At 46.0% G+C, this 17092-nt stretch overlaps 1 protein-coding gene across 2 annotated transcripts in view; it reads right to left on the bottom strand.

The window, feature by feature from the left end:
- The window catches only part of KIAA1549L (KIAA1549 like), a 269352-nt gene that overhangs the window by 11671 nt on the left and 240589 nt on the right, over positions 1-17092 (bottom strand). For both annotated transcript variants that reach the window (XM_069469793.1, XM_069469794.1), the window contains exons 17-19: positions 12659-13009; positions 2600-2697; positions 617-765 (exon numbers count right to left, since the gene is read on the bottom strand). In XM_069469793.1, the coding sequence (XP_069325894.1) occupies positions 617-765; positions 2600-2697; positions 12659-13009 (598 nt within the window). The remainder of the gene's footprint in view (positions 1-616; positions 766-2599; positions 2698-12658; positions 13010-17092) is intronic.

Raw genomic sequence — 17092 nt, 5'->3', positions numbered from 1 at the left:
GCTGTATCCCTTCCTCCTCTTTGTTGCTGTATCACCTGCGGTCTTAGACCCCATCGTAGGGTCTAAACCATATGGCAGGTTAAATGAATGAACTAGATCTGTACAGTGTGTGGGTAGCAACCTGGAGAAATCTTGAAAACAATGTTAAATTGAGAAAACAAAGTGCAAAAGGAAACGTATAGTATATCACTTATGTAAATTTCAAATGCATAGAACATGAATATAGACTGTTATATATACACACATATGAAACAAAAGACTAAAACCTATGACTTGAGGACTGTGATTACCCTTTGGGAGAAAGGGAGTGAGATGGGGGTGGATAGCTGTACCTGGAATGCTTTGAAGATAAAACAAAAAACCAAACTTAAATCTGGCAAAAGGTTAACATACACCCTGCCTTTCACATTACTTGGTATTCTGCCCGATTACAGATCTTTTCCAGAAATAAAACCAGTAGCTCTTTTAGTCGAAAACTGAAGTGGGGAGGGGATCCAGAAATGCAGTGGCTTTGATTCCTGAGGGTGGCAGGTGGCGGGAGAGAGGACGGGGCGCTGGGGCGGACGGAGCACAGCAGCAGGGGCGCGGATGCTCAGGTCTTCCTGCTCTCGCCCACCTGAGTAATTTAAAGCCGGCTGATCCAGCTGCGCCACGGACACGGGGCCTCTGGACACCTGCGCGAAGGAGGCGCTGTCGTGCAGCTGGGCCGGCTCGGGCCCCGCGGACTCGGCCATCCTGGTCTTGCTGCCGATGTCGGAGGTGGACCTGGGCAGGGCGGAGGGGCCTCGTTAGCGCTGCCCCAGACCTCAGGCGACGGGGCAGGAGCAGCGCGCCCGTCACCTTTCGGAGTGGGCGGCTGCCTCCCAGCCCCGCGAGGGTGGGGTCTTCAGGACTGGATTTGCCCCCCAATAACAAAGGGCCCTCTGGGGGCGCCAACAGGGCGGGGACTCTCAGACTTGTAGCAGCTGTCCCGTTGGCCTGAGCTGGAATCATTTTTAGATGTTCAAGGTCGGTTCTCCCCTAAGGGTGGTTGTCGCGGCTGTGGGTGGTTGAACATTTAATTTCCATATAAAAGAAGGAAAGCAATTAGCGCTGGGTATTAGCGGGGGATGGTCGACCTGGAGGTGATGACATCATCGGCAGCCAATGAGAAGGCTCCGTCTGGAGTGTCCGGAGGCTGCCCCCTCACTGACACCAGAATGGACCGGAATGGCAGGGGGGCCACGTTCCCTGCTACTTTTGGCAGGAAGCACCAAGCTCAGACTCGGAAGCTCAGGCTGCTCCAGGGAGCAGTGGACGTTGTGACTAAGAGAACTTTTTGTTTTGTTTTGTTTTTGGTCCCACGGGCGACCAGAGAATAGGCCCATTAACACATCCTATTTCCACTTAGTGCTCAGAAAGCCGTGTAAGAAGAGGGCAGCCTGGGCCGGGCAGACGTGGCATCTCCCCAGTTTAAGGGTGCTTCAGCCACAGGCATCACCCTTTGCCTGAGGCAGTTTCACAGAGGGACCTCAGGCTCCCCTGAAATTCACATGGGAGGGAGGCAAATGCAGCCGCAGCAGGTGGCAGCTGCCAGCCCACAGGGCCACCGTCTGAGCAGGGCCACCGTCTGAGCCGAGGAGCAGGAGAGCCACAGCAAGGGAGAGGACCAGGCACAGAGGGCTGGGTTCTAGCTCCCTCCCTTCTCCAAGCCTGTTTCCTTGCCTGGAAAAGGAAAGGGGTGGCCGACCTTGCCAGGAAGGCTCCTTCCGGGGCTAATCCTCTAGTGTTTATGAAGGGCACCGGCGCCCTGATATGTGGCAAGGATGGCAGACGGTATGGAAGGGCATGGGAGGAGGCCGGTGGTTGAGAGAAATAAGAAATCGATGCTGGCCTTCAGCCCACCTAGCACAAATGGCTGATGTGAAGCCCCTCTAATCCAGAACTCTCGGGAGTCATTGAGAAGCCCCCTGCTGTTCCCCGAGGAGGAGGAGAAGGAGGAGGAGGAGGAGGAGGAGGAGGAGGAGGAGGAGGAGGAGGAGGAGGGTTAAATGTGGAGGCTGTGATGATGATTTGATTGTACATCAGGGTGGGTGCTGGTGGCTCAGGGTGGGGTCTCCCTTCCTTTCTTCCTCCCTCCCTCCCTCTCTACCTGCTTATTCCCACAGCCCTGGCTTCCTACATGCTACTCCAGGCATTTGCTACCCTTCCAGAAATTCCTGACCTCTGCTCCATACACTCTTTTGAGACCCCTTCTGAGGAATCCCACAGCTTTCCAGATCATTTAGGCCATTGTGCTCATGTTGCAGATAAAGAAACAGGGGCTGGAGAGACAGGACAACTCGCTGGGGCCACAGGCAGGTGCCTGGCAGTTGACTTTGGGCTTCTCTGTGGATTCTGAAGGACTTTCTATTTAAAGAGACATGAAGATCAGCCCTCTGAGGTCCCCACTTCCTTCATGGCACCCGGGGTGCCCCAGGCTCATGGTTGTCTATACAGGTGATGCACCCTGAATGGGCAGAGCATGAAGGAAATTCGCTGGTGCTATTGTCAGGTCAGGGGACACAGGACCGCATCTTTCCCAAATATTCCAAACAAAGCAAAGAAAGGAATGTGTTACCGCCTGAGAGAAGTGACAGCCACAGGGCCAGTCCGGGGAGGTACAGGTGGAGGAGGCGAGCCCATGACCATCTCGGGAAGCTGGGAGAACCTGTAAGCCTGTGAAAGAAAGCAGCGTGTAGAGGGAGATCTGTTAAAACCCGGTGTCATCAGGTCACAGGCTCTTCTTATGTAAGGGGGACATAAGCTTCCAGCGCCAGTGAGCCAGACCCTCCTTCCTTCCCTGGACTCTTTCCTTAGATCTTCCTTAACATGTTTCTAGCCACCTCTTCTACCTCACCTCCCACCACTCTCCCCTTTGCAGGGGCCCCTATGGTGGGTCATAGAGCCCTTCAATTGTTCTTAGAACACACCAAGGCCTTTTCGGCCTCAGGCTTTTCTTTCCCCTGGATGGGATGCCTTCCTCCTGGTTCTTCCCATGGCGCCTTCCTTCATTTCAACCATCCAGCCCCGTATGCCCCTAGAACCCCACTTTATCTGTCCCCGTATTATTTTTCATCGTGACAATGACCATTCTCTGGCATTACATTGTTGCTTGCTTATTTATTATCTGCCACCAAGTAGACTGTAATAAGGGCAAGGGCTACATTGACAGCTATACCCTCATGCCTGGAACAGTGCCTGGTATATAATAGATGATCAATAAATATTAGATGAGTGAATGAATGAGTCATTGATTGTGTTTTACTTTCTCTCTCCTGGGAAGCAGGTGTAGCGGGGGGAAAGCAATGGATTTGGAGCCAGGCGGGATGTTTGAAGGTCCCAGTGAACAGATTTTAGGTTCTTAAGCAGTCAAGTGACCTTTCTGGACCTCAGCATCCTCTTCTGAAATGGGGACAACAATGTCTTGCTCAGAGAGCTGCCAAGAAGATTGGGCAAGTCAGTGTATGTGTGAGTATTTAGCAATCTATAAAGCACTATTCAAAGATAAAGGACTGGAACTGTCACAAAAGTGAAGACTTTTATCAGTATGTGAAGGGATAAAAGAAAAACGGACAGAGATGGACAGGATTAAAAAGAGCCAGGCCATAGCCTCCTTTAGTAAGAGACAATCTAGAAATGCTCTCGGAAGACAAAGCTAAACTTGTGCTTTTCATCCGCTTCTTTCTTTAGGTATCATGCCTGTCAGATCTCTTGGGGAACAAGATGATAGGACTTTAAACCTGAAGGAACCAGGATAAAAGGTAGCAGCCCAGGGAATCCATAAACAGGATTCGCTAAATTGAATGAGGTCTTCTCCCTGCAGCATTACGGCAGACTACACACTCATAAGGGCCAACCCACTCAATAACAACCAGGTCCTGGATGGAACATACTTCTTAATGCATTGTGAAAACTGCAAGATGTAAGGGAAATCTGCAAGGACTACTCCCCCCTCCCCTCTCCCGCCCCAACAACTCAGCAAACTAAAACAAAGCCATGAGCTGAAACCAGAGGTGGGAATAGTGAGTAGTGAGCAAATATGAAAGGTGGTGTTGCCTGGAAGACAAATGCCACATTGGCAGTCAGTGAAGAGATCAAGTCTTGGGGCAGGGCAAGGTGAGGAGACAGAACTTGAGACAATCACCTCCAACCTGGAAGGGGAACAGAACTGTCCCTTCCAGGGAGGGAGGGTGGTAACGCTCCCAGGCTCAGGCAGAAGCAATTGTAAATCCTCTTTGGAGAAGAGTGTTCCTAGAGCAGGATCTCAGGATCAGCACAAATTTAAGATGAAGCAAATAGGAGCTCATAATCCGAGACCATAAACACACCAGAAAAGAGAAGTGAAAGTCAGTGGAAAAAAACAAACAACAGATGTAGACCTTTGAGAACTTTACAGTTAGAAATTTCTAGATATGAAACAAAAAATAACAATGTAAGAAATATTTTTTAAAAAATAATTGACCAGAGAGATACTAGTAGGAATGATCTGGAAGATTTGAAAAAAGAACAAATAGAACTTGTAGAAGTGAAAAATAATTATTAAAGTGAAACACTCAACGTAATTAAATAACAGATTAATCATGGATGAAGAGAGAATTAATAAACTAGAAAACAGAATTGAGGAAATTACTAAGCACAAAGAGACAAGAAGATAGATAACATAAAAGAAAAATATAAGATATGGAGGACAGAATGAATGAGCAGGTCTAACATGCAGCTAATTAAAGTCCCAAAGCAGGAAGTTGGAGAACGAAGAAGAGGCAGTATTTGAAGAAGCAATGGCTAAGAATTTTCCAGAACTGAAAAAATAAGCAAATTAATAGTTTCAGGAAGTGCAATATATCCCAAGCAGGATAAATAAAATAAAACACCCACCTAGATACATTGTAGTGAAATGGTAGAATACCAAAGGCAAAGAGATCTTAAAAGCAAAAAGAGAGAAAAGAATGTCACCTACAAATGGAAGGCAATTAGACTGACAGGTAGCTTTTCAATAGCACCCAGAAGACATGGAATGTGAAGTTCTTGGAGAAAATAACTGTCAACCCGCAAGTGTGTCAGCAATACTAACTTTCTAGAACAAGAACGCAGTAAAACATCTGCCCAGATCTCGAAGCACTGACTGAGTCAATATGAAAGCTATGTTACTATGCTGCATTTCCATTTTTTGAGCCTCAGTAAACGATGTATGCTAAGGTAGTACTCAGGAAACCAAATCTTCCGCTCCACTAGATCCTAAGCTCCTTGGAGTTCAGTAACCATGTCTGTCTCATCATGGTACTTCTTCGTTAGAGCAGAGTGTCTTACACCTAGCAGTGTTAAATCACTATTTTCTGAATGAATGTTGAGTGAATCAGGCTCTCGTCGTCTTGATTGGCCATTCACATTTATGGACATGCCATTCAGTCTCTCTGAACCCTGTGTTTTGTTTGTCTTGTTTTCCTTGTGAAATAAGGCACTGGTCTAGCTCAGGAGCTTCATTTCTTTAGCCATGCAATCATTTTTTACATACCCTAACACATCGACAGATTAAAGCAGAGCTTCTCTTCTCTGGTTGAAGTTGGGGAGGAGGTGCCTGGTGACTTTGGCCCTTCACTCACCTGCATGACCCCGTGGGACCTCCCTGCATTCTGAGGTTTTGCAGACAGTTTGGAAACCCTTGTCCTGGATGTCCTTCTAGCTTTACACTCCACGATTATCAATACACCAACAAGTAAGGCACTCGTTTCCCAAAATAGAGACAAGGGTTTACAGCCCTCTTCTCTCTTCTGGCCTCTCATGCTATTCAACAGAGGAGACAGACGATCTATTTTTATCCCTGGTTCTTGGAAGCTTATTCTGTAGTCAACACAGTTTCCCAGCCAAGAAAAGGCTTTCTACGCCTGTGTCTGTCCTATAGCAGTTCACCAAGAGAACTGATTAAAAGTCTGAACTTCTGACAAGCACCAAGGGAATTCCCTTCTCTGGAAGATTTTGCCAGGTACAAAGCAAGACTGCATAGGAGATCAGGCAGCTCCCTCTGTGCTGTATCCTCACGGCCGTGGGGCAGCCGCAGGGGGCACATGAAAAATAGAAGGCATGGCCAGGCGCGGTGGCTCATGCCTGTAATCCTAGCACTTTGGAAGGCCAAGGTGGAAGGATAGCTTGAGCCCAAGAGTTTGAGACCAGCCTGGGCAATAGCGAGACCTCATCTCTACAAAAAAAGAGAAAGAATTTAAAAAAACCTTAGCTAGGAGTGGAGGCGTGTGTCTATAGTCTCGGCTACTCGGAAGGCTGAGGCAGGAGGATTGCTTGAGCCCAGGAGTTTGATGGTATAGTGAGCTATGATGATGCCACTGCACTCTAGCCTGGGCCACAGAGCGAGATCTTATCTCAAAAAAAAAAAAGAAAGAAAGAAAGAAAGAAAAAAGAGAGGCAGCCTATGCCATGGGCCGAGGGAATCCTCCTATACTTTTCTTCCTGCCTCCCCCTGTGCAGGTTCCCCATGGTTTTAAGTCTGCTCATCCCTGCATTCTAGTTCCCTTTCTTGTGTATGTGGAATCTGGATCTCTGCTGGCTGCTTTGTGATGGGAATCCCTCTGGGAGCTATTGTTCAAAACTGTTGCCAGGTTCCAAGTGCCCAGTTCCATGATGGTGGCTGTGAGGTGCCTAGCCTGGCACCCAAGGACACCATCTTTGGGGTCCCTGTCCTCTGGCCAGGAAGGAGATCGGAGACTCAGAACTGAAGGCAGTCTTTGTAAATAGGTCTCAGGTCTCCGAGGTTGAAGGAGACTGGGTGTGACTAGAATAGGGCACTCTTTGGGCTCAGAAGTTTGGGTGTAATGTGGAAGGAAGGTGGCCATCGTCTGTTCCAAGTTCCAGTCCTGACTGCCCCTGGGAAGGAGGTGAAGAGAGTGGGTCAGGGCCATCCTCTTCAGCCATCCCAGTGGAGGGTGAGCCCAGATGAGACCTACTGTGTGCTGGCCCCTCCTTGTGCATGTGTGTCCACCCAGGAAGAAGGATCCAGTAACGATAAACCCTGAGGGTAGCACCATGAGGGTGACAGGCTGCAGTTGAACAGACAGGTTAGGTGGTCTCAGGCTTTGCCTTAGTGGGGGAAAAGCCACCAACAAGCCAAAGCCAGCTCACTCTCATTAGAAGCCCTGTCCAGCGCCATCGAGTTGGCCCCAGGGCAGAGTGGATGCTCCGATCTTTCCATACCTGGTGGCAACACTGGGTTCCTCTGCATGGTGTCCCTTCCACAGCATCGTGCTGACCCTGAGTACACTGCACCAGGCAGAGGAATGTCCATTCTGTTCATATCCAGCTATAAATAACTTTACACCTTGGTGAAGGAGGTAGAATCTTCTAGAAGGATAGTTCTTATTTAGCTGAAAGCAGGGGCCTTGGCTATTAAGTCTGACTCCAAGGTGAAAACCCATTGCTTATCTCATTTGTCAATTAACCAGGAGCTACTGACCAGAGCATCATCTGAGGCTTCCAAGACAATCAGAGAAGGTCCAAGCTGCAAAGAGCAAGACACAGGCAGGCCACATCTCTTACCTTCACAGATGGGGATAGTGAAGCCCAGAGAAGTAAGCTGACTTGTCCAAAATCACCCAAGTCAATTAAGGACACCGCCTTGCAATTCTGAGCTCAGGGTGGTGTGGTGCAGAGGATATGGGTTTTAGAGTCAGAGAAATCTGGGTTTGAGTCTTGGCTTTGATCCTTACCAGCTGCTTGACCTTGAGCAACTTATTTAAATTCTCTGTGCTGCCTTCTTATTACATAAGAAGGTAAGAGTATCATATCCTGATTTCAAAGGCTGTTTTAAAGACTAATTTTATATATTAATGTAATATTTCGCACACAGTAGGTACTTGGTAAGTGATATTCCTTTCCTTCTGAGACAGGATAATATTCTGATGTAGCACAGGTTAAGTAACCCTTATCTGAAATGCTTGAGACCAGAAGTGTTTAGGATTCTTTCTGATTTTGGAATATCTGCATTACTGGTTGAGCAACCAAAATCCCAAAATCCACAATCCAAAATGCTCCAATGAGCATTTCCTTTGAGCGTCATGTCAGTGCTCAAAAAGGTTTGGATTTGGGAGCATTTCGGATTTGAGATGCTCAACCAGCAATTGTAGCAACCAAATTTTTTTCCTCCACAATTCTTTGAATTAGGCCCCTTTCCCTGCCCCAAGCAACTAGGGCATCCCACCTTCCTGCCCTAGGGAAGGAGGCACAGCAGACTGAGGGTGGCACAAGAACCAATTCTTAGTGGAGTTTCAAAAGCCAAAGCTATTGAATTGCAAGAACCTAGGATTTTGAATATCAGCAACCTAAACTTAAGTAAGTCGGATGCCATAAACAAGAGATTTAGAAGAGGTGAGGTATATTTAGACCACTCTGCTCTGGATAGGAAGGAGAGGGGAGTTAGAAGGGGGAAGCAAGAGAGTTTAGATGCAGACGGGTATGGAAAAGGGGCCCTGCGTCCTGCATCACCCTGGGGGAAGAGGTAGGGGAAGAGGATATAAATCCCATCAAAATGTGGGGAATCTGAAAGACAAGGGAGCTGTGCCCACCTCCAGGAAAGCCCAGCATCAGCCACAGCATGGAATTCCCCCACCCTAGCGGGGTGCAGGAGAAGAAGAGGATGGTGGTATGGACATCTGGCCAGAAGTGCCTTCAGTAGTCCCAGGTAGTGGTGAGGAAGCTGCTAGAGAGGGGAGAGGGGCAGGGGTGTGTGTGTGGGGGGGGGGGGGGTGCATGTGGACGCTCAAGCCAGAGAATGAGAGAGCAAGAGACTGAGAGAGGCCAAGGGCTCAAGCACACTCGAGCGTGGAGGAAGTGGGGGAGAGCTATGGAGAGGGTTTGTGAGCAGGAAGACCAGAATCAGCTGTGCTCTGCCTGGACTATCGACTGGAGACTGCACAGGGACAAGGGCTTCTCAGGGGTCCCAGCCAGAGTGAGTAGATGAGGACAAACTGGGACCAGATGCTGCAGCCCTCTCCCCACCCCATAGCACGTAGATTCCCCAGAAAATAGGAAGGAGAGCTGGAGCTGACTGAGACTGAGCTTCCGGCATGTGGAGAAGATTACAGAAAAACAAAGAAAGTTACTCTTCTTGTACACCTGAGTTTGTGGGCTGAGATCGCTGTGCTCTGGACTTTCTTTCCTACCTTCCCTCTCTCCCTCCCCATGTAGCCTTCCTGTGTAAACTGCAGGTTTTACTCACTGTAATGACTTTTCTAGGCTTAGAAGGGATGCATTTGCCAGATGTTGGGTACTCAGTTGGTTTTTAGGGGAGATTTTTCAGGGCAGTCCAAAGGCAAAGAGCCCCATTTCCCAGTCTGGCCCAGGTATGACCTTCAAGGACCCCTGGGATTTGGACAATGCACCATCAGCAATGTCTATTGTAGACCCTCTCCCAGTGTCCTAACTTCAAACCACCAATGACTTTTGTACAACCAGAGGTGGAAGGAGACCCAAAATAACTGGTATTGAATATCCCACCCACGTGGCCAGGTAGCAGCTCAGAACAGATCCAAATTTGATTTGGAGGAACACAAGAAATGTAACATTTCTTGAACCTAAGTGTTGTGGCAGATGCAAACTCATACCTGATATGTCTGAATATTTCATCATTAACAAAGGTTGTGTATGTGTGTGTGTGGGGGGGGGGAGGTATTATACATTTGTTTTTAATGGGAGGGGGGAGGAGGAAAAAAGATGACAAAATTCCCAACTTTGCCCAATGGTGATATTTCCCATACTACAGCAATGATAGGACAGGACAAAATGTCCTCAAACTGGGTAAGCTTCCATATGAGAAGATTATACTCCAAAGTTCTGGATATTCAAGTTCTCGTAAGAGCCTGGAGGACATCCCTGGAACTCACTTTGGCCAGGGGACGAAAAGAGTGTGGGCTTTGAAGTTAGGCAGCTCTAGGTTCTAACTCCAATTCTGCCATTTATAACTGTGTAAACTGGGTGAGTTTCTTGACTTTTCTAAGCTTCAATTTCTTCATTTATTATCCCCTCACTTTGGGATGATTATAGTATGTACAATTTTTTCTTAGAGACAAGGTCTTGCTCTGTCACCCAGGCTGAAGTGCAGTGGTGCAATCATAGCTCACCTGCAACCTCAAACTCCTGGGCTCAAGTGATCCTCCTGCCTCAGCCTCTGGGGAGCTGGGACTACAGGCACACACCACCAAGCCTGGCTAATTAAAAATTTTTTTTGTAGCGACAGGGTCTTGCCATGTTGCCTAGGTTAGTCTCAAACTAGTGGGCTCAAGTGATCCTCCTGCCTCAGCTTCCCAAAGTTCTGGGATTATAGGTGTGAGCCCCCATGCCCAGCCTTGAGAGAATAACATTGACCTCATGACGGTGGGGCGGGGGGAGTTGTTGGATTAGAAGAGATAATGTCTATATAACACTTAGCTTAGTGTCCAGTAAACAATGGGAGTTCAATAGATGTCAACTATTGTTATCATTATTACTGTTAATTCCATCTGTAAAGAGTCTAGTGGGAAAGACAGTTTAGCCCCATTGCCTTTTTCAAAATCCCCAACTCTGTTGCCAATAGGAAGATGGGAAGACAGTAGGATGTTTTCATTCTACTTGGCACAGATCCATTATGGCCACTGGCAAAATTGGATTGGTCATTAGGTGTTGAGTCCAATTTCTTAATAGATTCAAGGGCTAAAATATGATCAAGAGTCTCCTAAACTGCAGTGCAGAAATCGCAAGCTGCCACCAATAACCTTTCCCATGATATAAATGCCTTCAGCCTGGCCTAGTGCATTTAAACCATCAGCTTCCAATTATTCCCTGGCAGAGCTGGAAAAGCTTCCTTTTTAGAAGACGAAAAGTAATCATAGTTATCATTCTAAATTGCCACCTTTTATATTGATTTCCACATTATCATAGCACGAGGGGGCTCTGTAAGAGCTTGGGTTAAGAATCATCATTACTACTGTGTATTGTTGGCTATTTCCTCCTATCATGAAAATAGGGCCCACATGTGTTATTGGCAAAGACGGCAACCTTAATGACGAAAGAACTGCCTTTAATATTGTTCTGGTTTGATGGCCCACCTCTTTGTTGTGTGTGTTCTCAGTCCTTTTCCATTTTAGGTGGCTTCATTTAAAAAAAAAAAAATATATATATATATATATATATATATTTAACGCTGATGTTTTTGCCCTTTTGGGCACCTACCCTCAATTATAAAAAGAACCATCTAAGTTTTCATATGTCTTACAATGAATTTTTCAGATGGTTTGATAAACTGAGGTGTAATGAATGTAGGCCAGCACATCTTCTTGCCTGCCACTGGTTAGAAGACTTGTTGTCCTGGTTGTCTACGCTTTTCTCTCTGAAACCCAGATCTCATCCCAGATACCCAGAATCTGGCATCTATACATGCCCAAAGCATTGTCTATTACAGGCTATGGTTTACAAAACTATGTCTTTTTAAAAAGATATATGTAGATGCTATCTTGATGAACAAAATGCAAACAAAATAATACAAATCATGGAAGCTTTTTGTCATTGGGTGCTTTCTCAAATATGGAAGTGCAATTGCTACTTAATGAAATAATCATGACTAATACTTCCATAGCATGTGCTCTGTACCCGGCATTCTAGGTCCTCACATACATCAACTCATTTAACCTTTATGACAACTCTAGGAAATAGGTAGTTTTCTTACTTATGTTCACCTGTAGAGAATTTAGGTAACTTCCCCAAGTTATAAAGCCAGTAAGTGTTTGTCAACCTAAATAACTGAGAGAGAGAGAGGTTCCCTTAAAAAAATGATATTTATTTGGGAATGGGCATTGCAATGGGAATACGCATGCCATAGTCAACTATGTGTGTATTCAGGGAGAAAAACGAAGAAAATGTTTTTAAAGGGAAAATGAGGAGGATTACATAATTGTTTTGAGAATATTATCCTTAGCTAAAAGGATCAATAACAAGGGTGGCGCCAGTCCAAGGCTGGAAGGCAGCTGCTAGGCAGATGTCCTCACAGAAGTAGTTTTTGGTGTAAGGTTGAAACGGCCTTTGTATAAGGTTGTGATTTTTGCAGAGTCTTTTGTGATAGTTCTTGTTATCAGGTATTTATGCATGACAACCCTCCCTTCATGGCCTTCCCCGGCTCTGTCAGGTTTTTTTATTTTTTATCAACACAAGTGACTCCATTCTGATTCTGACAGCCTTTACATGGTAGAGATGGGATTCGAAGTCAAGCCACCTGGCTCAAAGCCTATGCTCCCAACCACCAGGCTACACAACTCCTTAACATGTGGGTCTGCGATGCCTTCTGACATTTAAAATGGGTTTCATACTTGAAAGTATAGAAAACCACCAGTGCATGAAGAATGAAGTCAGCCCTTTCCATGAATGATAGTAGAAAAGGAAATTCATTCTAAAATATATGGACATAGGGTTTCTAGTGTGCCTTGCCTGCTGGGAGTAAAAGACTTATGCTTTGGATCATGGGTGGAAGATGGGATGAGAGCTCAGCCAAGTTCACCTCCAAATCCCAAAGCAGTTTATTACTGTAAATCCCTGCTCTGGGTCTCCTGCTGGAACACACTGGGCGGCCCGACACGATGGTGGCAGGTAGGTGGGATGAATAACTTACCGGCCGGGGTAGACTATACTGGTACATTTCTGGGCGGTAGGTTGGCACCCACTGCACCCCAGCCCTGGGCCGCGTCATGGTCCCCGGAGCGCTGGTCACCACCTCTGAGTAGGGCAGGTGCTGGGCTGACCCGTAGGCTTCCTGGTGCCGGCTCTGGCCTGCGTGGCCCGCGGACGCCAGGCTGAAGGCCTCCTCCAGCAGCATGTGCATCTGTTGCCTGACCTCGTCGATGGAGGGCTGGGAGCTCAGTGTGGAGGTCTCCGAGTGGCCTTTCACCTGCCGAGACCTGGTATAGCCCCGGGGTTCATGAACTCTGTCAACGTTGGTTTCCTCTATGATTTCAGGCTCAGTCTGTGGGACAAAACAAAGCCCATTGATCTGTTAATTAACTTTCCTTCCCATTATGCTGGTCTGTAATTTACTCTAAAATGTTCACTCTGGACAGGTGCTATTATGCATCTGTGCTAATTTAAATGATATTCTATGTACCGTATCTAGGAATTCACACTATAGGGGTAGTCAGCTAGCATTTTATCAGGAAGGCCATATTCCAGCCTTCATTGCGCACGTCAGTTGTCTATAGTTCAACCAATGTCACAGGCTTTGCTAAGTAGCATAACAGTCATGAGAAATGGCTTTCACTGATGAAATTAATGGCATTTTCTAAAATCTTTTAGAGACAGTCTTCACCCTTATCCTTTGGGTATAAGAATCTGGAATGTCCTGTGGTCTACACCCAGAGGGATGGCACTCCAGACTCTACTAACTGTCTAAATGTTTGTGTGTCCAGCCATTAATTAGGGAATCGCTGGTGGCCGGATGCCAGTTATCAGAGTGAGTGACAAAATCCTGCTTCTAGATCACTGACCTCAAAGTGTGGCGCATACTCAATCAGAAGTTCTGGGGGTGGGACCCAGCAATCCATGCTTTAATAACATAAACCCTCCAGGAGATTCTAATGCCTGCTCCTCAAGTTTGAAATCCACTGTTCTAGAATGTTCCCCTGCCTTCCTCCACTGAACCTTTCATTCAAGGAGCAGCTTCAGTATCTATGGGGGCAAAGAGCTAGGACTCCATTAGCTTCCAGAGCAGGCTGCGTGGACATCTCACGCCCATCTGCTAACGAATGCTTGCTAAGCAAGTGCCTGCTTTTTGCTCTGAGGCTTCTCTGCCCCTGCTAGGTGGGGGACCTGTAGGAGCTAATTCCACCCGTCTGGCATGTGCACAAGTCTCAGAGTGCAAGAATGTAAAAGAGAAGAGATAAGAGACTGCTAAGGTGACACTGGCAGCTTGCTGCATTGCCACAGCAATGGCCAGATCTAAAAGGAGCACAGAGAAGATAAAAGGCATTAATGATGTTCCAACCAGGCGAGTTACTTTAACTTTCTAGTGTTTCAGTTTCCTCTTCTGCAAAATGAGGATAATACTGCCTCAAAGGGTTTTGTAAGGATTAAATAAATACACATGTAAAGATTTTAGAACAGTAGCACAGGTAAAAACACACTAATAGTAGTTGCTGTCGTCATCATCATAATCATCATTATGATTACTTCTATTCATTCAACTGCAAATATTTCTCATGCAATTACTATGTATAAAGCACTTGGATATATGAAATGAGCACAGACAGAAAATGTCATTAGGGAACTCATTCATAAAGGGAAGTCCTTCCCGCCTTAAATACTACACACAAAGGTCAGCACTGTGTTATATTTCATTTTTTAAAAAATTATTTACTTTTCTTTGGCATTAAATTAATACATGCTCATTAGAGAAGAAAGCAAAAATATGAAAGTACAAAAAGAATACATATTTCCTGTAATCTTATTATCCAGCATTAGGACCTAGCTATAGAGTTCAAGATCAAAAGTGAGGCTCTCCATCAGCCTTCAGGTCTAGACTTATCAACAGACATCTATGATAAGTAATTTAAAATGCTGTACTATTTTTATATCAACACAAGCAAGGATAGATTATGGTGTAGAATGTAAAATCACCTTTGTGATAATAAACAAGAACTCAAAGACATTTCATGCCTGGGTGCATGCCCCCAAACTCTGGACTAGGAGACACACTGGAGTTCTTCTGCTGTTAGGGGTTCTTTAGGGAAAGCTTGAGGTCGCAATCTGGGACATGTACTCCCTGGAGGCCGGCAGATCTGCCTTTTGAGATTTTGCCTGGAAATATCTTCTAGGAATGAATGCAACTCCTGATAGAAATTTTCTTCACAATGCAGAGAACATTCTGAACTGAATTTCAAAGACTAAAGGGACTTTAGGGGACTATTCAAGCTCCATTGTACAGACAAGGAGGTTGAGGCCAGAGTGGTTGAGGAGCTTACTCAAAGCAACACAGAGGCGGGCAGTGGCAGAGCCTAGAGCTCTTGGCTCCCTCTCGGCAGCCGGCAGCACCGCGCTGCCTCTCACGCAAATTCCCGCGTCACTGCTGATTGCTACCCACACACGGCCCTGCCTCCGTACATCCCAAGCCTCCCTAATCCCTAAGGGGTGCTTAATACTAAACTACACCCAGGGGGGAGATGAATGGCACTGGGGTGAGCTGAGCTTTGATTTTTCCCACCCCTGAGCTGTGCTATTCATTTCTAGCCATATTGGTGGATCTATTATTATATGAATTTATAGTTGTGCCTTAGGCAGGGCAACAGTATACTTCATAGCAACATCTCCCTACTTTCCCACTGCCCCAAGAACCCTGGGGTGGGTCTGATGTTTATTATTTCTTAGACTTTATCTGCTCTAGGAGGTGCCATGTTCCTCCTATTATCACCATCCCTGGGGGAATCTGATATCTATTCATGAAGAGAATATTTCCCCACCCCCTGCAACATTATTCTCTAGCTTAACCAACAATTGTTTCAACCCTATACTATGCCCTGGGTTGGGGGTTGTGGATACAAAAATAAGATAGTGACCCAGGTCTCAAGGAGCTTCCAGTCTACGGGAAGAGACAAATAACAACAGCAGCAACAATAGCAGCAGCTAACATTTATTAACAGCTTGTATGCCAGGCACTGTTCTAAGTGCTTTGCACATACTGACTCTTCATTCTTGCAATAACCTATGAGGTGAAAACGATTATTCCCCTTTTACAGATGAGGAAATTGAAGCATCGAAAGATCAAATATGTTGCCCATAATTAGTGGAGCTGGGATTTGAACCCAGAAAGTTTGATTCCAGCACCCAAACGCTTATCCACTGTACACATATAAACTGATCCATTACCATACCATAGTTGTAGGCTCTGACAGAAGTTCAAATATATTTCTGTGATTAGGAGAACAGAAGATAAAATAATTACAAGATCATCTATTTCACAGATTACTGTAAGAATGGAAAACACCAATATATAAATATAAAACACTTAGAAGAATGTCTGGCACATAAGTATGTAATAAATGTTATCTGCAATTATTGTTGTTGTTGTTGTAGCTGCCTCCTCCCATAGACTGGGGGCTCCTTTAGAGTTAGGTGTCTTATTAATTATTGCATTCACAGCCCCCAGTCCAGAGCCCAGCTCGGAGCTAAGCCAGTCATTGTTAAGTGAATGAACTTAACACAGCAGGTGCTCAGATCTGCTTGAGGACCTGGGATACACCAGCCCTGCGCTGGCTTTTCCATGGGGATGACATCACTCAGTCTCTCAGGGCCCTATGCTTGTGTCCATTTTCAGATGAGAGATACCATGTCTCCTGGCGTAACTTCCCCTAAGCCCTTCCCCCTCATTTGCACATGTTTGAAAATGCCTTTTGCTTTTATTTGACAGAAAGCGGGAGACAGGAACAAAGACAAACCTCCCAGTGTCAGCTGATGGTCAGCTTGTTGAGTACAATGTCTGGGCCATATCTGGACAGAGAACATATTTTTACACCTCTTTAACTTGAAAAGTACCGTACTTGTTTCTCTGACTTCATATTCTTGAAAAGCACTGGGGAGCTATTTTTTAAAAGCTATTCTTATAAATTAATTAAGATATACTTCAATCAAAATTCTAAAAAAATTAATCAAGGAATGTCTGTTCATGGTAGGAAATTAGAAAACACAGATAAGCAAAAGGAAGAAAATTAAAATCTATTCTAATCCTACCACCAGAAGTAACGACAGTTAACATCTGACCCTTGTGCATGTCCTTCCGGATGTTCTCTTTGCATAAGAAGTAGGAGGAAGATTCCAAGTGCTGGAGCTTTGCCCCCGCCCTCCTCCCACCACAGCTCATGACAGACAGTGCTGGCTCGGCCCAGGTCAGTTTCTCCCCTGCTCCCCTGCCAGGGAGGGCCCACGCTGTCTGTGTGTGTGTGTATGTGTGTGTGTGTGTATGTGTGATGGAGACTAGGAGAGAGGATGGGCAATGAGAGGCAGAAGAGGTGTGGACTGCAGGATTTCCTGGTGGGATTTTCGAGAGAGGTGCAGAAGCAGC

The sequence above is a fragment of the Eulemur rufifrons genome, chromosome 6 (genome assembly GCF_041146395.1).
Source record: "Eulemur rufifrons isolate Redbay chromosome 6, OSU_ERuf_1, whole genome shotgun sequence".
Taxonomy (NCBI): Eukaryota; Metazoa; Chordata; class Mammalia; order Primates; family Lemuridae; genus Eulemur; species Eulemur rufifrons.
The sequence above is the reverse complement of the archived record's forward strand: the minus strand, read 5'-3'. Positions and strand labels throughout refer to the sequence as shown.